Source organism: Rhopilema esculentum, chromosome 21, assembly GCF_057945365.1.
Source record: "Rhopilema esculentum isolate cy_ngs chromosome 21, ASM5794536v1, whole genome shotgun sequence".
NCBI classification, from domain to species: Eukaryota; Metazoa; Cnidaria; class Scyphozoa; order Rhizostomeae; family Rhizostomatidae; genus Rhopilema; species Rhopilema esculentum.
In genome coordinates, this window is record NC_142835.1 from 10,804,449 (window position 1) to 10,827,004 (window position 22,556).

Consider the following 22,556-nt stretch of genomic DNA (forward strand, 5'->3'; position numbering starts at 1 on the left):
ATGTATTTGCCAAAAACATAGCTTCAGTGGATCCCTTCTTCTTAAAAAAATCCTGAAAGTATCCTGGAAAGGATTGATAAAAATGATTTTCCAAGAACGGCACATTTATTCCTGGACATACATGACCTCAAATATGAACGCTTTTGATTTCGGATTCATTAAAAAATACATTGATAGAATCGCATTTTATTCATGTGGTGGCTATCAGTAAGAGCAGTCAGCCGTCAGACAATAATACAGACCAACGACTATCCACTCTACATACAAGCCACTACATGAATATAAAGGTAGGAATCAATCTAATTGGGTAGTTATCAAGGTCTGTGTTATGAGAGGACCAAAGGAAGGAAGAAAAAGTTATCCAAATAGCTTGGGCCTTAGTGGAAAGTAGAGAAAAAACAATCTTTGATATATCACCAATAATCAAACATGGCAAGCAGAAATATGTATTTGCAACTTCATTGCCACAAGTACAAGAAAACCTCTTGAAAACAGAATCGTATGATCGATTTTGGGACACAGTCTTTCATCTTTTTTAAACTTTATAGTGTGGGAAGTAGTGAAGATATCTGTTGGTTTTGGCTTGATTCATTATAAAAAATTTGTGGTAAAGAAAAATCGAATCAAATGCTTCTGGAAGCCCAAAAAGTCACTTAGATGATGCGTGAATAGAAAAGCAAAACTATCAATGGGGCCAACAGGCAACAGCCACAAGTCATTCTTTCTCCTGAAAATCTGTGACAGAAGGCTATCGTGAAACAAAAGGACAAGTCCTCCACGTTCATAGCATTTGAAAACTGTTGCTGTTTTTATGTGGCTGCCAATAGACAGATAAGATCAAAGCAGCAAAAGCACTATTAATACAGAACAAAATGGGCACAAACAAAAGTATTTAGATTCTGTGAAAGGACAGACTACACCCAAGAAAAAGAGGCTGTTTTCCTCATTGAGTTATCTCATCTCTGACTTTCTTTTCTCTGGAAAAAAACTTGCTCATAGACTGTTCATATTACGGGCAGTGCCCACTGCCCCTGATTAAAGTAAGTTCAACATTTCAATGGACAGTAGGGTCTATGAACTTCAAATTAATGCAAACAATTCTATGCTTACTTTCCAAAGTTAAAATAATTAAATTTAGCTTCCTTTAAAGAAGAACAAACGCAGTTTCTCTGTTAAATTTTTTGGTTTCTGCTTCTTCAGTTTATGGCACATAATGTCTCCTTTAAAGCAACACCTTATATGTCTTGATAATAGGAATGAAAAACAACAAATAAGATGGTTGTGCATATTACATGCCATAGCACACCCACAGTAATCCAGATGTGCAAAATGCCACAAGCTGCCAATTTTACATTGAAAAGTCTGCTCATATTTCACAAAGATAGAAGCCCCATGGCTATGTATGGACTAAGCAGAAGTCTGGTACATTTTATATGCTTGCATTGTTAAAAGTTTAGGTCAGCAGATACTTTGTGTGAGACAACTTTAGCAACTACCACAGCATTTTTATGTAACTTTGGACTGCAGATAACAGCTTTTGGCTAGATTTATTTCAATGTTTCTATTGGATTCAAGAGTTCTTTACAATTCAAAAACTAAATTCATTGAAACTGAAATACTTAAAAAATAATCAGTGACAGCAAATTTTGTTATTTTAGATCCAACATTTTTACTATAATATATAAATAAAGCGTATTTCCCCGAAGGTGTTTCATAATTGACTCCAAGAAAGTTATTCTTGAGAGATTCATTTAGCTTTGATGCCTGCTTTTACTACAGGTTCCAACTATATGGCTGGCATCATTTTACCAAAGCAAGAAAGCAGTATAATTTCTCAACCTAAGGAGGAGAAAATCAAATAAAAGGGTACTTGCAAAAACCTTGGGCCCCTCTGGGTCCGACGTCTATAGTTAGCTTCACAACACTATTATGTTATTGCAATAAGACCTAGTATATTCACTCGTTTTCACTGATTGTCTACATTACTGTCACTATGCTGCATACCATAACAATTTGAAAGTGTCTTCTAAACTGGATTCTTTAAAAAATACAATGTAGTTCATTTCAAAATTTCAGGCAATCATAAAACAACATTAAATTACAAAAAGATTTAAATTTAAGTCCATAATTCATTTTATCAATGGAATAACTTCAGTAGTTGGTGTGGTACTCACGAGACAAAAGAGCGGCACAGGGCAGGCCAGGAAATGACCTCTGCAAATTTTCAATGAAATGGAGAGGATTATCAACTAATTGCTGCTTGGTCTTCAGAAGATCTCTATTCGTTGAATCTTTTATCAAAACCAAAGAAGCCATAGCATTTTCAATAACTTTCGGTTCTGGACTTTGAAAAGGCCCTGGAATAGTGAGGATTCAGTTGGCAGCAGAAGAAAAGTTTGTATCCTTAGTTGTGTGACATGGAGAATTGTCTCGATAAAAGACAAAAGGCTGACTTATATACTTATAAAATTTTCTTGCACTTTCAAAGAGGTTTTCTTGGAAGATGGCAACATATTATGCGGTGTTAAACAAACGCCATTAGGCCTTATACAACCCTAGACCATTACTGAACTTCCTTCCTTTTCTTACATTTGGCTGAAAGAACTTTTGATTGTTTCCTTTTCCAGTTGTTTTTCGGATTGAGAGGGCTTCAGAGTCATTTTTAAACTAATTATACACTTGTTCAAGAGGACATAATTGCCCCGGTTGGCGACAGGTCATTCCTTCATAACTTTAACTCTGTTTTGCCTGTGAGTGCGAATATTTGCTGAAAAATCAGGCTTTCTTCTTAGGGCACAATTTATAATTCCATATTTCGATAGAGTATTCCTAATTTAGTTTTTGAGCTGATTTTGGTCAAAAAACTTCAAAGTTACTTGCTATTTTTACTCTTTAGAATTGACAAACAGGTTTCTTTGCAAACCCTGCTACGATTATTTGGTTACTATAAAAACTTTTTTGACCTGCCTGTTCTCAACTTTTTCTCCAGTGAACTGCTATTTTACAGAAGTTGAAAATTCTCTGGGTAGTAGACTTTGTGTAGCCCACTTGCTGTGCAATTTCATCATATGAATGACCTGCCTGGAAAAAAAACTTTATAAACATTTGCTTAGCTTCATCCATATTTTGTGCTTTTACCAGTGCCCAAAATTTTTGGTGCTATTTAGGAACAATTTTCCCAGTAAACTTTCTCCAAACAAAATATTTACTTGTTTACAAATTTATTTTGCTTATTTCCTATGCCATCGTTTTATTTTGCTGCCAAAGTTTCATCTTGATTTTTCATTTACATGGCGTTTGTAAAAATTAGGCCCAAAATTTTGCCCGACTGTTTGAATACTTTTGGGAGGGGAGTGTAGCAGCGTTGCAAGAAAGACTGGCTTCTTCTTTACAATAGCTATGACAGCAAAAGACATAAAGGAGTTCATGATATTAATTCATTTTTGCAATACAAGTTTGTGCAAATGCCATTGAAAATAAATATTGATTTTTAAGCTAAATAAAATTGGAAACTTCATATGGGTGAACTGTTTTGCAAAATACATTACTGGGAAAATATAAAGCATCCTTGATTACAGCAGTTAAGGTGGGTGCAGTGAACTGTCAATATCATGGCTAGAGGACATATTGTCTATTATATGCTGATTACAGGAAAATGGGAATTCTTCGCGTAGCATTCTACTATGGAAATAGCGAGAAAATGTTACTTACTGACTTACCTTCTTAGTTACCTACCTACTTACTTACTTACTTACTTACTTATTTACTTACTTATACACTAACTAACTTCATGTTGTTTGGACAGCCATGCAGTATACTGCATTAATTTCCAAATTTAGATGCTGAGCTATCAATTAGTTGAAAAGAAGCGGTGATAATGTGTTCATTCAGTTTAATTTTTTATCTTTTAGTCTTTAAGGCAGAGAAGAAATGAAGTGTCTGTGGTTCTAAGAAAGGTTTGTGGTTTTTCTCTTGATAAGTCCACCAAGCCAACAAGTAGAAATCTGTTTTTGATATCCCAGAGAATGTCAAGATCTTTCTGTAAGAATTTTATCATATAACAAGCAACCAAGAACCATTTTGTTTTTTAGTCAAAAAGTTTGACATGTCATAATGCCAGTTACAACTTTTAGGTATCCTATACTTGTGGTAGACTATCTGGTTATAAAGAGCAATTTCCATTGTAAACAGAAGCCATTTTCACAAATTCAGTTAAGCCAGATTTCCACTGAGAAAAACTTTGCAAAGTATTTTGTGTTAAGTTGTTTCCCAAGAAATTTTTTTCGCTTTCAAATTTCGGCTCATTGAGAAAAATATATATTCTGATTCCTTTGGCCATTTTCTGAAACACAACAAGCAAGAAGGCATAGAGCTATCAAAGGGTGAATTTAGGAATCTTGTAAGCAAAATGAAAATCTAAGGTAAAAAGATGTTTTGCATGAGCCCATCTCAATTCAAATAGCAATGCCCTCAAGACTCACATACTCTTCAAAATATTCTGACCATTCAATAGTTTGAAAAGAAATAATTATTAAGTCAGAATAATATACTCCCCTCTGAAGCCCTGGTCTGGTAAGCCTGCATGCAGACTTTACAAATAGAGGTAATTCGTTCTTAAAATCGTAGAAAGACATCTCATTGGCTCTAGAGACAAAACGGTTTGAATAAGTCAATAATCTTGCAAAATAAGTGGATATAAGAAAATCTGTGCCATTACGCAGATTCACAATTTCCTCAGCACACAGGCTATGGCCTGATTTGTCAGTCAATTTCTTGGCAAGCAAAATCACTCTTTGTGACAAAAGTTACCTTTTCCAGATGATTTTGTTGTAAGAATCCTTGCATTGATTTTTTGCACTTGAACAGCATTTTTCTAAAGAAAATTTTTGCATTTTGTAGAAATCAGGTTTTAGTAGCACCAAACTACATTCTGTGAGCAATTTCAACAGGAAATGAGCTTCAGCAACTAGTTTGTTGTTTTGTCATGTATTTTTCCTGATACTGGGTATATTTTAGTTATTATTTTTTTCAAATTTGAAGGGTTTTGTCCAGATTATATATTTGTAATTACTATTATTGTTATTGTTAATTAAATGAACTGAAGATGGCTTTACACATCGCCTGAGTTATTTTGTAATAGGATAAATGTGTTTTTCAATGATTAAAATGTTTACAAGTCCTGTCTTTGTTAAATATTGAAATTTCCCCACACAGGAAAAGAGAGATGAAGCTTTACAAAAAAAGAGACTTGCTCCATCACAAGCAGAAGATGATAAAGATGAAAAGATGCAGGTAAGTTAGAATTATTTTTTTAATAATCTTGCGATTTTTAGACTTTCAAAATTGTGGTGGTTCAGATTGATGACTTGGCAGCTCTACATGATTTAATTTCAACCTCCAGTTATTGTTTAAAATTAAAATATTTGTCTAGCATATTTCAAAGTACAACAATTTATAATTAAGTTTATAGTTAGTAACAATATTTAGACCCTAAGGCCATAGCAGGGCTCACGCTGCGAATTTGAAAGGGGGGCAAGGCTAATGAAAGTGGGGGGCAGGGCTATTTTCACCTTTGATTGTAGCTTTGAAATTACCTGCTTCACAAAAACATGTGGGGCCATAGCCACGCCTTTGAAATGTTCTTCTTAAATTAGAAATTTAGTTGTTGTGTTTAGCATCAAATGAACATTATTTACTTTCACCCCACTTCAACTTTCTATGCATATAAATATTCAAGGCTAGTGAATGTAGCCAAATTTTGTGATTAGATCTGAAATGTATTATTGTATCTGAAAAGTTGGATTAATAGAGAGTGTCCAAAATGAAAGAACTGGAAAGTTCTATGAAGGATAAAACAGCTTTTCCTACCCCCTCTTTCACTCCAGCCACTAAAGTTAACAAGGCTGATCCCATGAGATTGATACCCTTATTGGAATATGAGGTGTGCGATCGCAAATTGTTCAAGGCGTGGAAATTTTCCTGAACAGTAGCATTAGCAACATGGATACAGATAGCCTGGAATGAAAAACTGCTTTAGAGTTGTTGAACACCTTTTAAAATATATTCTGTTGTGCGAGACGTCTACTTTTGTCATAAAAATTAGAATTTGCATCAAAAAAGCTATTTTTCCTGAACAGTAGCATTGGCAACATGGATGCAAATAGCCTGAAATGAAAAACCGTGGACAGTTTCTGAACACCTTGTAAAAGACATTAAGGCAAATGCATGTGCCCTGATCTGATCTCTGCCCATCGCTATTGGAAAATTAAACTGCCATTCCTGAAACTTTCACTGATAGAAAAATTTGCAAGTTCCGGAAATATGGAAGTTTATTTGGGGAAATTACAAGAATCTAACATACATCATTTCCCATTAATGTAACAGTTGCATCTGCAACAGCCAGAACTGTCTGGATCCTCCCATGTAGTTATGGGTGAGAACTGACTGTTATCAGTTGTGGTTTTCGGTCAGATCAACTTCATTGGCATTTAGGCAACAAAAACAGCAACGGTTGTTTCAGAGACTTGGGCATCATACCGTGACCTTTTTTGCTCCATCGCAGGGTACTTAGAAAAACTTGTTGTTTTGTTCATGTTCCTGAGCGTGCATTTGCAGATTTTCAAAAGTGTTCATGAAAAGTTTGGAAAAGTGCGAAAGGGACATTCTAAATATTGCACTTTTCAATAACATATGTCGATAAACGTGGTCAAGGATTCTGATATTTGTTTTTTAAGTAATTTTTGTGATTAATGTTATACTTTATGATTAATTTGATTAATTTGTGATTAAAGTGTGATTATTCTCGAGAGCGTACATGAAAAGTACATCGTCCATCACATGCGCAAAGTAGTTAAGACGTGCGAAACGCTGTTCGCGGCCTTTTTCATATTCCAAAGTTAATTTTGTGTAAAATATATATAAGTAAAATCTTTGACATATCAAGATGGTAAAGTGTGTAAAGAGCCATGATATGATAATCAATCATCTATTTGTTAATGTTGCACAATAAGTGACCAAAACAATGTGTTTATGGTATCAGATAGAAGTATCATTTTCTTACCCTATATTTCTCTCCATAGAATTACTCACTTGAAAGCATAGTTGCGGTAAGTTTTTGTTGATTTTTTCACTATTTGAACTGAATACACTGAGAATACGTCAAATCAATTTTCATATTGGAGATATTAACTCCTTTTAAAATCACAGTATCATGTCATCCAGCACAGATGAGATGGGTACAAAAGTGCAAATCTAAACTGATTATAGCTCTGCAAATAATGTAAGCCACAGGTTATTGCAAGCCAGTCTTTAGGCTGCAGTATAAATTTGCCCCTAAAATAACACAGAAAGCTAGCAAGTATCAATTTTCTCAAAGGGGCAAAGGTAGACCCAATTCAAAGAAATGTTTTTCAGATGCGTTGATAGTGCCCACAAAACATCAAACGCTCTGAAAACACAAAAGCAAAGCATTGATCAAGATATGTGAGATATAAAAAGTATCAAGGCAGCTTACTGATTGATCTGTGAAGATTTGAATAGCTGGCTTCTAGCAATTCTGAGGTTATATGGTTTAAAATTTAGGTTACAACTGCCATGCCAACCTAGAAGTGGTTGATGTTTGCAGTTTGCAAGACAGCTTTTGAGCTCTGTAAATTATCAGTGTATGTTATTTCAGCAGAGTGTCTCTAAAGATCTCTCAGTCTAAAACTATTTGTTGATTTCTTAGATTGGGCTAGTAAAAGTCCCTGCATGTGCTACAGATATCTCTAGTCATGTTTAGACATAACAGATCAGGTTTTTGAATGACAATGAAAATGAAGGGGGACTCACTTTAGTTTTTGAACATTGCTTTTATACAAATTTCACAGAGCTAAGTTGTTGTTCAAGAATATGAAGAGTTGTTACTGCCCTTTAGTTCTAGGGGAAATTTTTCGTAAATTTTGCATTGAATAATCAATATTGCTCTAAAATTATCTTGATTAAGTCAGTGTGGTCAGAGTTTTGTGTGTAGCAAAGGGCATTCTGTGTTACCTCTTTTAAGTTTCCTGCTCCATGTATTTAGATAGTAATTACGTGCAGCCTGATGATGAAATTAAGTATAAAACTCATTGTACAATTAAACGTGTGTACACATTTTACCATTAGAGCAGAACAAAAAGCATGGTAGTTAGGAAATCCTGTTTTAATAAACTTTAGTTAGTAATATAGTGCTGTCTTGATATCTTTGTTTATATAGTGTGTAAGTCTTGATTGTTCTAAGCTGTTACTGTATATATGTTTAATATGTGATCAACAGGCAGCAATTCTATTGTTTTTATTTTTATCGTTTTTTCTACCATAGACACTGCTTCAGGGACAAAATGAAAAGGTTTGAGATTTGTTAGTTTAAAACTATTGAAATGTATATATAGCGTAATATTGGTTCTTGGAGACTGCAGCTTGAAGTCTTCATTCTTGTAGGCTAAAAGGTTTCAGTCAATTTTAAATCTCCTAGATATGAACTACTTTATCTCAAAGAGCAGAAATGTTTATCTATTACTGTAAACTGTGTCAATTATTAATGCCCTCTGATGTACGACTGAAAGGCATTTTTGTTTTAATAGTATATATATATATATATATATTTATATATATTAAATAATTTTGGTTTGTTGAAAGAGCATCTAATATCATGAAAGGCATAGGACTGTAAATGGTTTTTAGCAAGTGTATATTTTTGTCAAATCTTTCCTTTGATCTGAAATGTAAACCTGGTCTCATTTTAAATGTATAAATATAAATATATATAATCACACGGCTAAGGCTGACAGGAGGAAAATTCTTTCCACAAGGGTGCTTCCCAATTGTATCAAACCGCTCTTGGTTGAAATCGAACTCCAGTTCGCAGCTTCAAAAACCAATATGAAATAGATCGTTAATAAAAAAGCAACTTGTTTCAATAAATATGTATATATTAAGTATCTGTTGAATTTTCCTCATATAGATGGGAGGAGAATTTGAGTCTGCAAAACGGCTAGGAGCAGTCCAGGCTGCCAGAAAACTACTATCAAGGGACAGGAACCCACCAATCAATGATCTCATTGAGTAAGAACTAACTGTTTTTTTTTCTTTATATATTATACCTACTTTTATGTATATCTATATTTATATGGAACTTCATATAAATATATATCGTACTACATATAAATATATATATATACTTCGCGTTTTCAGATTTGGTTCTGTAAAGAAAGGGTTGTCGTTCAGCATAAGCTTAATTTAAAGGGGGCTTCTGATCAAAAGTTTTATTACGATCTATGAAGAGTAAAGTCTCTCAATTAAATTAATTTATGCAATCATGTTAAAAATGTTTAGGTATTTTTGTTTTCATACATTACTATTATTAGCAACTATTCATTACTATTTCATACATTATATACCGTTAAAAATACATTACTATATTTTACAGGAAAGTCTTACACAGTTGTCAGTTAAATTTTCTTGGAATAGGCAAGCTTTTTCATAAAGAAATTTATACAAAGGTGGCGAACTAGCTGCATTTCATGTTTCAGTAGCATTAGCCTTTCAACACTACAACTGAAACATGAAACAAAGAAAAACCAACTAGGGTCCCAAAAACATACAAGACTACTTGTCTGCGAACAACTTCCTATATATATTTTGTTTTTCAGATATCTTATTGTTCTGTTTTTTAATTTTAATTAAATATGAATAAAATTAGTTCTAATAGCAACTTGGCCATTTGTGGTTTAGCAAACTACCAGTTGTTGAAAAGTCATTTGTGTCATAATTTGTTTCGTGTAAGCATGACTCGTTTCGTGAGGGTGATCATTGGCCCTCTCATTAGATTGTGCAATGCACATACTTCCTCAAATTGTCAATTCCAAACAATTATATAATTCTTCTAGGTCTGGTATTCTTCCCATCCTTGTCGAATGTCTTCAGTGTGATCAGAAGTAAGGGATTTTTATTTTCATTATTTATACGTGATTTTTCTTGAAATTCAATTTCTAACAAATTAGAAGTTCTTTCCTTTTTTCTTAAAGTGCCACTGAAATGAAATAATCGAAATTTTTTTTAATTGATGTTCTCTGTCAAGTCAGTGCTCCTGAATCCGATGGTGAAATTCTTTATTCGGAATTGTTAACTGTTTTCAAGCTACAGCGCTTCAAAATTGCGATTTTCAAGACTTTCCGTGCGAAAATCTTTGCACTGTCTGTGAGGAATTTCAGGAATTTGTGACGCATTAAGATTTACAAGTCGCGGAAGTGATGCAGGCTTCAGTACTGAACACTGTATTTCGAGTGGCTTCAGTACTGAACACTGTAAACCAAAAAACCATATGCAAGGTGGCGAAATATTAGCTCCTATTAATTCGGCTTTCGAGCATCCTGCTACCCTGGCCATCTGAATACTCTTGATTGCTGTTTTGTTTATGTTGCGTCTGACAAAGTCGATAAAATGTTTATATTGTATTGGCTCTATTGTGCACAGCTGTCTTTCCTTATCATGTGTTTTCCAAAGAGTTATTGATGGTTTAAAACCTAAAGATATTCCATCTGAAATTGAGTTCAGGGTTTATTAAACCAAAATTTGGACTAATTTGTGGCCTTTGATCTGAGTTTATGGTTGAAATACCTTGATAGCCGTCGGTTGCTCCTATTTTCATATCAGTATCAGAATTGAAATTGTTTTTATTGTTGTGGTTTATTAAAAGATTTTGCTTTGTTTCTCTGTGACAACTTGTTTGCTTTTTCCAGTCCACAGCTGCAGTTTGAAGCAGCTTGGGCACTGACAAACATCGCATCTGGAACTTCACAGCAGACCCAAGCTGTTGTGCAAGCAGGTACTCTTTCCTCCTTTCTGTTGAAATGTTTTTTAGCTATCGCCATTTTTAAGAATAGTAGAAAAGATGATGTAATAATTTGATGAGGCTATTATAAAATTCATTATCCGTAGCGGACGGACAAATGATAGTTCCATAATTAACGGATAATTCCAGAATTTTCTCCTTTTGTGTCATGAAAGAACCCATAAGGAGGTGTAGATGAGTTGAAGCAATTACTTCTGGTAAAAGCACATCGCCTCAGAAGAATACAAATGTCTGTCATGACGGACGGACAGGATAGAAAAAAACTGAAAAGACTAATTTCACGTGTTCAAATATTTTATCTAAGCCAACAAACTTGCATTTTGAACAACTATATTTCTCAACAATTGCAAATTTTAATGCCGAAAGTACCAATGGATCGTCGTGACGGACGGACGGACGTGACGGACCGACTGGAAAATGTCATTTGAGATTAATATGAAAAAGCAAATTCTTCGTTTATTTGCTAGGTCAAACCCCATGTGCACAGTTATCGGACAAGTTTCGAATTTTCCGCCCGTCACAAAATTTTCAGAAATTTTATAACGAATCTTGATCTTAAATTCCTCCCAGCTGGTCTTAAATTTTTAAAAATCCTAAAATAAAGCCATTTTTATCAAAAATCATAAGATATTCCTAATGTAAGAATATTCCTAAAATTTGACGAAGTATCCTAACTTTCGTAACATTCGTAACGTAACTTTGTCAGTTTTATATTTCAGCACCAAGTATAGTGGAAATAGACAAGAAATGTTTTCAAAACCTTATTGAGATCAACGATACAAAACCAACAGTCTTCAATTTTAATTTTTTGTTCTAGAAAATTCCCAAAATTAAAATTCTTAAATTCCTAAATAAAGTTTACAAACAGATGCTGGAAGGCCTGAGGTAACCGATGCCTTCGTTTATGCCAGCAATCCAAAAAGAGAAATGTTCTTTTATCTGTTAAGTAGGCATTTTATTGTTTCGCTTGCCTCTTCTACAAGGGCACCTTAAACCGGTTTTCTCGAAGAAAAATCTATGGTGGTTATTTTTCAAAAACTTCAGTTTTGCTGATAAAAAATACCATCTACTTGTGAAAGACAGCACAGATGTGCAAAACTTTAAACTTTGAACAAGACTTGAGTTAAAGGTTGCATCAGCATTTCTCACTATCTTTATTTTATTTTGTGATGTCATATTGGGCAAACAGTTACAAAGAGTTATGTTTTGAGATAACTGCATAATTGACATAACAGGCCTTACGCTAAAAATCCTCAGCAGTAAACAGTAATGTGGCTAAATGCTTTGAAATAAAGAATTGGAAATTCATACTATCCTTTCAATCAGCTCCACAGAGAGCGAGCTGCCAGGCTTTTGTCGAGAAAACTGTGTTTTGCTTTGGCCAGTGTTTTGAATAACATATTTAACCAATGTTTTGTGTTGCAGGTGCTGTTCCTCATTTCATGCGCCTCCTCAGCTCACAACATTCAAACGTTTGCGAGCAGGCTGTCTGGGCCTTGGGAAACATTATCGGTAATTTCAACCTGTTTTTAGAAAACCTGGTTTACATCGTTCGTTTTAAAGGATCGAAAGATCCTCAAGTTGCTCCAAAGTTCTCTAGCGAAATACTTGTTGCTTTGAAAAGTACAAAAGTTCTAAGCCATACTCAAACCTTTTCGTCTGGCAACTGATAAAATTTTGGGCATCTATCTTAATGCTTTTTAGTTTAGATTAATGTATGCACACATAAAAAACTTCAATTATCACATTTCAACTTCTATTTTCATTTCTTTGTCTTTACCAGTTTCTTATGTATTTAATTTCAGCAATATTTGTAATTGCATACAACGTTCAAAGTTAACGGCACTATGCCTGGTGCATTTCACTGACCTTTTAAATTCCCATTGGTTAGACTATACAATAGACGTATTGTTACGAAGCCCATCGGGTAATCTTCAATATTTTCTCGATTTTAAACACGCTGTAAAGCCTAATGTGAATTCTGAATGGTTGACTGACAGGACATCGTGCCATTTAACCATACACAGGTCTGAAAGATATGTTTGGTGTTTTAATTGAATTAAAAATGAAGCTTTTTTATGATTACGTTTCAGGCGATGGTCCTGGTCTGCGTGATTTCGTAATCAGCCATGGCGTCGTTGGCCCATTGCTCAAATTCATTGATCAAAATACTCCAGTGAGTACCATATTAAATGTTCTAAGCTCCATTAAACTTATCAAATATTTCACCTGATTTTAGAAAAACAAATCTTGATGAAATTATAGTTCTGTTGGGCCACCTTGTTTGATCACATTTCATTAGTAAGATGATTTTCGAAATAGTTTGAAGGAGATCAGAAACAATTTTTGTTTTGTGAAATGCTGGGTTTGACCACAGGCAGAAACATTTCGACAAGCACTTGATCTCATTTTGGTCACACGCACAAAGCAAAATCATTGATAAAGATATGGAGTTTTGTAAGTGTGAAGTAAAAAATCTATTTTTCGAATTTTTGAATTTTGACTATGCAACCCAAAACAGCACCATGCAATACTTCTGGACAAGCAAAATTGCTTAGATTAACCAAACACGGGGTTAAATGTGACCAAGGAAAGATCTGAAGTTAACGGGTAACTGTTATTTTGGTTAGTTATGAACAGAGGCTAAATTATAGATGTTTGATGGGAAAGACCCTGTTCTCGCTTGGATCTACCTCTGCCAGTTTGTTTCCATGATTGAGCTTCTAGGTCACATGAACCTTCCTCGGCCTGTTATTTCATGATGCCATGGTGGCCTCGGCCTTTTAGTATGTGGGAGCAAATTAAAAAAACGAAAAGAAGAGTTTTCTGACATCATTACTTACAAAGCTGTTTTCTTAAAAACTGTCAGACTGGCGCCTTTGCATGAACACAGCGCTCTTCATAGCCTGGCTTTGTTTTACACCTTGCGATGTCTTTTTAAGTGAACAGGCATATACTGACCTCAAGCAAAATGTTTGGGGAAATGCTAATTCCGTTTGACCAACGAATCACAACACAGAAAGAATTTAAGATATAAGTTGTGATTTACCGTAAACCCCCTCCCCCCACCTCCTTATAACTCCCCACGATCGAGTAAGCCCCAGCCCTGGAAGTTAAAGTTGTTAATAAGCACCAACTCTTTTCTCAAGATTCAGATGTCCCTGTAATCCCTTTAAGCATCCTTCTACATGTTCTTCACTACTCTCTAACCCCCCTTTGCTAGCCCCTGCCGTGCCTGCGTCATTGTGACCATATTTATGAACTTTTTAGCACCATGCACTATCATTGCCACCAGATCAACTGTTAAGTACAGTGTAGAATGGATACTTTTACACAGTTGCTCTGTGATAATGTTGTATGTGCCCTAATTTGGAATCGTCACTCAACATGTGTTACTTTATCAAAATTCGCTCAAGCTTCCCACTCCAGTCGTTATGTGTGAAACCTCAACAATACAAACAATCATTTCCGAGATAATAAGGTTTCGTTATCCTCTTAAAGCGTCTTGCTTTTGTGTGCTCTTGCGTTAGTTTCTGTGAGTTAGTTCAGCTGCCTGCCTGCAAGGTGACGTTAGTTAACTGAGACACACGTGAAATATGCAGGTCAACTTATAGCTGTCATTTTTCTCTATCATCTTGAAAAATCTCTCAACACCTGCCAAAAGGTAGCATGAATTTTAGAAATTTTGAAACTGCTTCTCAATTACAATTAGAATCCAATCTAAATAAGAGAAGTCAGTCCGAAAATGATAGTTTCTATATATTTTTTCAATTTTTTTCTGCATCAAGAGTTTAGTACACCATGTAGTCGAACGAAGCGAATACGTAAATAAAGATATAGTTTAGAATTGAAGAAAATCAAGCTGCATGTTTAATCTCATTATGGAGTTGAAGAAAATCAAACTACATGTTTAATCTCTTTTTGGAGTTGAAGAAAATCAAACTACATGTATAATCTCTTTTTGGAGTTGAAGAAAATCAAACTACATGTATAATCTCTTTTTGGAGTTGAAGGAAGTCAAACTACGGAAATATCAACAGACAAATTTCTATATATATAGTTTCGCAATATGCTTCTTCAGAATCATATACATATACGCTCTTTAGAGAAAGAGGCATCGAGTTGATTTATTGCGCTTTCAGATCAGTGAAGATAGTTTCGACCTTTATCTCGCCATCATCAGAGCAACTGAATATATTTTGAAAGGCTACTGCCTTTTATTGATTTAAAATCAACTAATATTTCTAAGACGCTTCTTTCGTAGCTCAACTAAGGATTTCGTTTTGCTCTTTGCTTGGCGCTATGAAATGATGTTGACCAAATGTCATTAGCAAGTCAAGTATTGCCAGACCGGAAGGTGGTACCGCTTTCAGACCGATAGTTCTATTTTCATTTTGTTACCGTTTCGTTAAAAAGCTCTTGAAATTTGACTGAAGGTGGCTCGACATCAATGGTCAGTAAAATGTTGACAATGTTCTGAAACCTTGTTCAGTCTTGTTCAGCGGTGTTGAGCGATGTTCAGTGTAATTTGAGCGACTTGGAAATTGTTCTGTGGCTCAACAAAACATTATTTTTAAGGTGCTGTTCAGCGTTTGTTGAGAGCGTTTTAACACATCTAACTAATGATCTCTGAACATTCCTGAACATCACTGAATATCGCTTTGCATCCCGGTTTCACGTGCAGTAGAGTTTATTGCCGGTTGTCACTTTCGATTCACCAGTCTCGCATCTTTAACAGCCTGTGTGCTGACCCAAACAGCGCACACATGTTTTTTGTCTGTGAATTAAATATTCTGATAAAAATTATCGCATTTCTGTAATAATTGATATGTTTTTCCGGAAATAGGCGCCACGTGGATTCAGTAATCTTGTTTCAAAATCCAAAACAAAACCTACTTGTGACGCTTTTCATTTCCTTAGTATCATCTCATTTAAACTTAAAAGTTTTTGATATAAAAGTCAAAACGCTGTCCTAGCCTGACATCAGGGACTCAAGCTAGGCTATCCAAAAGGTCATCGTATCCTTGCTCCATACATTTGTTTTTTTTAGATTATAATCTTTCTCGTGAAACTCTTTAGATTTGATAGCCCTAAACCCGCCTTTCCTAATCGCGTTTTCTAATCGTCGCAGTTATACCATATAACATCTTGTGCTGTTTATGTGACCAATGTATTGCCTTTCAGATTTCTTTCCTTCGAAATGTCACGTGGGTCATCGTGAACCTCTGTCGAAACAAGGAGCCTCCACCTCAAATGGAGACAATCTCGCGGGTATGTTGCACTTGAATCTTTGTATAGTTTATGCCGTATAATTGCATCACCCGAAACATGAGAAAACGTTATTTTGTGAGGTACTTTCAAGAATCTAAAGATTTTAAATGATTTTTGTTCCCTAACGTCTTCGGGATGGAGAAATTGTTTTTACTGTGTGTTTTGTAGCTTGATCATGAATATTTGAATAAAGTTATTTCATCATGGAATAATTAATTATGTACACCCTAGTGAATTTGCCGGTTATGGTTATGATCATGATGATGGATCATTGCGATAATGGATGCTTGCGGTGATTGGTGATTCATGGCTCTTATTATATATGATGAGAGCGATTAGTGATTTGTGATTGTAATGGTTGATGATTGAATTAGTGGTAATTGAGGTGATTTGTGATTGTAATGGTTGATGTATGGCTATTTTGGTAATGGTGATTTGTGATTCTGCTGAATGATGATCATATTTATGTTGATTGTGTTCATGTTAACTAAAGTTCATTCTGACGATTGTTCCTTTCCGCTTTCTTCGTTCGGCCAATGACCTGTTACCTTGCTTCACTTTCAGTTGCTCCCGGCATTGGCATTCCTGATTTTCCACACAGACACTGATGTAAGTATACAAACCTCTTCTGCTCTGTTTTTAAATTTTGCTGGAATCCTTTATAAATATTTCTAAGCCTAATAATCATATAATTAGATCATAAAAATACCAGTTAGGTCATACAGCAAAAGTTGTTGTACGAAAACGAATGACGCAATGCTGTTGGGTGCTAAACAGATCGTTTTCACCGTTTGCGAATTTTGTTATGTGTTTGTTTTGTGTGAATTTTTTTTATTTTATGGATGTTTATCAAACTCTATTATGATTCATAATGATATATTTTATGATTTCACAGTAGACCTAACAAATGTCTTAACTTGTTTCTTAGATATTGGTGGACAGTGTCTGGGCACTTTCGTATTTGACCGACTGCGGAAACAGTCACATACAGGTAAGTTAAAGCAATTGTTTAAGGCAATATATTCACCTTTCTCTGTAATATTCAAGAGGACTATCCTTAAACCCAAAAACATCCTCGACAATGTGGATAGCTATATCCCCGTACTTTTCATGCATGTATGCTTTTTGGAGTTGCCTTTCTACCATAATTCATACTTGTAGGGCATATATTGTTGGTTAGATTTTTCACCGGTTGTTAGAGAGAGACAACTTTATATATCATTGCATATGATTATATTTGATTTAACAATGATCAAATGTCCTTTCGTTGCCTGGAAAGTTACTTGATAGCTCAAAACGACTTGCAAGGACTCATTGTCGTGCAAACGAATTGATATGAAAGTATGCAGGCGTAAGTATAAATTAGTTGGCATGACAACGAGTCTATGCAAGAAGATTGAAGCTATCAAATAGCCTTTAAGGACAACCAAAAAAATTGTTTAATCCTATTTGACCCTGAATTGGTTGAAAAGTTAATTTCAAGGCTGTACAGTTTTAATTAAAAAATCAATGAGAATTTGATTTGTGTCCACCGTAACCTACTTTATATATTATTTTTTCGGATTTCACCCTAGGAATGAAAAATTTCCTGGATGAATTACAATGACTTAGGAAGATATTACTTAGTCGGGTGCCGTAGCTCTGCTCCATTTTAATTCTTCTCTCCTTCAGTTGTTCATCCAAAGTAAGGTCTTAGGTTGTCTGTTGCGTGGGCATGAGTGATAAGACGAAACGAGCGTTTTCTGTGAAAGCTGCTGGTCGTTACTGCGGTACCGCTGTTCTCTTTAGTCGATGAAAATGACAGCACATGTTGAACATTTTCATACAGATGACCTAGCAGGCTTCGGCCACTTCGCAACATGTTATCGAACTTATTTGACTATTTGCCTCACAACGTTACAGGTACCGCGAGACGGCCTAAATTATTCATTGCAAATCTCGATAAACCATAGATGGAGATTAAGCCTCTGTACTTGTGAAATCGCCTTATCCTATCCACGGTCATTTACGTTCATCTTAATGCATAATTTATAACGTGTTCGTTGACAATCTTCTCGTTGACAATGTTGGGTTGAAGTAAGAGCGACCCACTACCAGTCTTGTCTCCCGTTTAATGACCTTTCTCTATTTAAAGGTTTAGCTAGCTAAAGGTTTGTGACATCTTGAATGTCGCCTAAGTAGAAGTCAAAGTGTAAACAGTATGCAAGAAGCAGTTAAAGGAAGCCGGAATGAAATTTTTGTAGCAAAAGATGCGATAACTGAACTCACCAAAGTTTGGAAAGATAGATTGATATCAATGTTTAACGTCTCGTTTATTACTACACTTCCAGTTGATGCGAAGGAGGCGATGATAACCCCAAGGCACAAAAGCTTGCAATCTTCTGTCTGCGTTTGAAAGGCTGGTTTTCATATAACATATTTCGACGCATTTCATCGCAATTCAGGGTCCAGGATTTTCACGGTATAAGAAAACCGAAAAACGTATTGCATCTTAATTCATCGTAATTCAACGTATTTTGCCGGGAGAAACAAAATTTTTGATTTCTTCCGATGAATTACGTTGAATTGAAATACGTTGAATTGAATTACGTTCTATTAGGATTATTTACGATAGGTGGTTTTCATATAATTTGGCCAATTTTTATATAACGGAAATTATCTTCATTGATTGCAGACTCGGAATTGCGATGAAAAGCGTCGAAATAGGTTATATGAAAACCAGCCTTAATTAATTAAACATTAAGAGACACAACTGCGGTCGGAAACACTAGGGCTTATAGTTGGATGGGTCAGAACATTTGATTACTAGAAATGCAGACAGATTGCAAGGAAAGGATATCTACCAGACATATTGCTTGAAAAACCGACTTAAGTTATCTGCCGAAAATGTGGCTTGAAGAACCGACTTAGGTTATATACCGGACATGTTGCCTGAAGAACCGACCTAGGTTATCTACCGGACATGTTGTTTGAAGAACCGACTTAGGTTATCTGCCGGAAATGTTGCTTGAAGAACCGACCTAGGTTATCTACCGGACATGTTGCTTGAAGAACCGACTTAGGTTGTGATCTCCTCGCTGGCGCTTTGTACGAAATGTAGCTGGGTTGTTGCAATGTACGAGTGGTACTGCCAGATAATACCAATGATACGGATGCTGATGACGAAAAAGATTATGATGATCTTAACGACTTGCGGGAAAATCGAGTCCCTCGGCATCATATGCTATCAGAAAATTCTGGACTTTTATAGGTACACTCATTTTATTTAAAAGAACGCATTTTGTTAGAACACGCCACTAAGAATAACAATACAACGAAGCTCGATTTGCCAAAGTAAGCCCCAGATGAATTATCAGAAGAAAAAAAGTCCTTTTTGAAACTGTATTCCATTGTTAACAAAGCAGTGTTTGATACAGCGCCCAGGGCCTATGCAAAACAGTGTCTTCAAAGTGTTGGAAAAAGGTTTCATCCTTAAGGGAGTTTGTCGTCGAATAGATTCAAGATTCACATCCAGTGATTTAAATTATTTGGTAAATTATAAAGTTACTATTTTTCAGGTCTTTTGAGTTTTTTGGAAAATGCTTAAAAGTAAGAAAATCTAAAAACCCTTTTCTTGTAGGGCTGCCCTTCTTGTTGTTTAAGTTCTAAAAAAGCGGAAATTTGTTTTGGTTCAGGTTATGTACGTTGTGGCGTTTATGGATGTTTGGGAAAAAATCTGATAGGAGCGAAATCTTTTGAAAAATTTGCAAACATTTCACACATACTACTAAAGCTTTTCCGTCTGACACTTCTCAGTGTAAAAAACGTCAGAATGAGGGTCCAAAAAAACAAGATGGAAAATATATACACAGTTGTGGATCGAAATAGGCCAATCAGAAAAACGCAAGCACACAACCGTCATAGTTGTCCAATCAGTGATGCGTGCCTAGAAAAACTACCACGGGAGGCCAAGAGAGAAAACGTTGTGAAGTGTTTGTTTTTTTCAAAGCCATTTTATGCCCTTGTCGTTCTGCTGGTCATTTTTAGCCCATGAAATCAGTTGGAGAATCGGTAATGACGCTAAATCTTGAAAGTCAACCCGCTTAGCAGTGCTTAGAACCTGTTATTTTCGCAAAAGACGTTCTTCAAGTTATTCGCTTCGTGCAAATGATCAATAATGCATTTTAAAATATGCAGATTTGCAGATGTCTAAAACGTGTTTTCCATCTTCACTTCTCATCTTTTGAATGAAATAAAATCATTTTGTAGTTATAGCTGCGTTGTTTATAGGAATTAAGATCTTGATTCGGCCTATTTCAAGTAGTAAGTGCTACAAGTTGAACTCTCAGCTGAGTATCTTTATTTCCTCTAGACTTTGTCTCTGTCAACTCGCAACGTCATCCTTTTCTCCTCTCAACGGTGCTTGTGTCCCATCACAACGAGGCTTGGTCCCCTTTAAGTTGGGTTATCCCATCTCAACAAGCATTACGTCATCTCTCAAAGCTTTCTGTATGTTTTTCTTGCAGGCAGTGATTCAAGCTGGTGTCGTCCCGGTTCTAGTTCGTTTCTTAAGTCATACCGAAATAAAACTTCAAACGGCAGCGCTAAGGGCCGTTGGCAACATTGTCACGGGCACAGATGAACAGACACAGGTTGTCCTTGACAACGGTGCACTTGAACATTTTCCTGCTCTACTACAGCACCCGAAGGAGAAAATAAAGAAAGAGGCGGTTTGGTTCTTATCGAATATAACAGCGGGTAATCAAGATCAAGTGCAGCTAGTGATAGAGGCTGCCTTGATACCGTTGATAATAAAAGCTCTTGAGGTTTGTGAATTTGCAACGCAAAAGGAGGCTGCCTGGGCGATTAGCAATCTGACAGTCAGTGGCACGCCTGCACAGGTCAGTGTTTTATAAAGCACCATTGCTGATGTTCGCCTTTTCCAACTTCATGTATCTTCTTCAACAAAAATTGTAGCATTTGAATGGATAGATGGAAGTGAATCACCAATGTTAATGCCGAAAGTGACAAATATTAATGATAAAAATACAAATTTTACATCAATCAATTTGGGCCTCAAACCCCCCTCCCCCAAAACAGAAGAGGCACACAGCATCTCCCCCTTCTCCCAAGCTATTAAAACCCTCCCTTCTTTATATCCATTCCAACCCACATTATCCATACGCCCCTGTAGACAGATGAGATACCCCACATCCCTTCTCCCAACCCATTTGAGCCCCCCTTCCATATCCACGTCTAGCCCTGTATATATAATATATATATCCCGTCATATCCCCTTCGCCCAACCCTTTTAAACCTCTCCCTTCCATATCTACATCCAGCCCTGTTCTTTGCCCAGCCCCGTTTAATCCCTCCCTTCAATAGCCATACCCAGCCCTGTTTATCTCCGTCCACTCTATCTGAATGCCGCTATATACAGTTTAGACACCTTCCCCTTCTCACAAAACTTCATTTCCATTGCCATTTTTCCATTCTTGATTTTGCATTTTATTAAACAACTTGAATGTTTTGTTTATGCCCTCTGTGCTTAAAAAATGTGTTTTATTCTTTCCTTGAAGAGTCCTCTTCTATTTATAAACCTAGGTTAATTATATGGTTAGTTGTGGTGCCTTGCCCCCGTTCTGCAAGCTTTTACAAGTAAAGGATACTCAGGTATGTTGTCCATATTCTTTTCTGGTTCCACTTTTTCTATAGATACTTAATTTATCTTTACTTCCGAATGCATTGTTATAGTGGTTTTTCGTCCCCGAGGCAAAGCGCGCGCAACAGACTAGTTGCCTACGACGAAAGTTTTTTGTCATGGATGTAATTTCCCCTCCTCACGCTGCAAGAATTTGATGTAAACATGTCACCTTTTTCAATTATAAAAGTTTCTAAAGTGCCAAGTAAAGACTTCGTGAAATAGACGTAACCAAAAGTTAAAATAATTCTATAATCGAATCAAAACCTTCATTGGTGGATGTGCCAACAAATGACCGTTTATAGGTATGCTATTTTGTAATGAGGTGCATGGGAAGTTTTGAGGAATTTATAATACCAACTTTTTGTTGTAAACGATTATTTTGGTGATGACGTTGTAAAAATCAGTTCTTAAAATTCAAATGAATTTTCTAGTTCGTTCTTTTCTACATCTGTCTCTTAAGTAAATCAGGTGTTTTGCATAAAGGTTCTGTAGCCGGAATTAAACTGTCTGAAACGAGCATTAGGTCAACATTGCTTTTCCTAGCAGTGATTTTTTCCTCTCCTTTTTTATGTTTTCAATCGCTGTAACTGAGAAACCAATGGCAGGACTGTTATTCCGTTGAAATATGTACAAGCCGACTCCAGTATTTTCAAGTACTAGCAACGATTTGTTTAGTAGAAAATCTTGACTTTGTGTTGAAATATCGATGTCATCTCAGGCTAGTTGTTT

The 22,556-nt window shown here is 35.7% G+C and overlaps 1 protein-coding gene across 1 annotated transcript in view; it reads left to right on the forward strand.

The window, feature by feature from the left end:
- Positions 1-22,556, forward strand: part of LOC135684226 (importin subunit alpha-3) — a 30,079-nt gene that overhangs the window by 1,184 nt on the left and 6,339 nt on the right. Inside the window, exons 2-15 of the mRNA XM_065199680.2 lie at positions 3,912-3,956; positions 5,215-5,292; positions 7,080-7,106; positions 8,342-8,368; positions 8,984-9,084; positions 9,909-9,956; positions 10,761-10,846; positions 12,299-12,385; positions 12,967-13,049; positions 16,058-16,144; positions 16,709-16,753; positions 17,073-17,135; positions 20,650-21,024; positions 21,728-21,796. Of these exons, the coding sequence (XP_065055752.1) occupies positions 3,912-3,956; positions 5,215-5,292; positions 7,080-7,106; positions 8,342-8,368; positions 8,984-9,084; positions 9,909-9,956; positions 10,761-10,846; positions 12,299-12,385; positions 12,967-13,049; positions 16,058-16,144; positions 16,709-16,753; positions 17,073-17,135; positions 20,650-21,024; positions 21,728-21,796 (1,221 nt within the window). The remainder of the gene's footprint in view (positions 1-3,911; positions 3,957-5,214; positions 5,293-7,079; positions 7,107-8,341; positions 8,369-8,983; positions 9,085-9,908; positions 9,957-10,760; positions 10,847-12,298; positions 12,386-12,966; positions 13,050-16,057; positions 16,145-16,708; positions 16,754-17,072; positions 17,136-20,649; positions 21,025-21,727; positions 21,797-22,556) is intronic.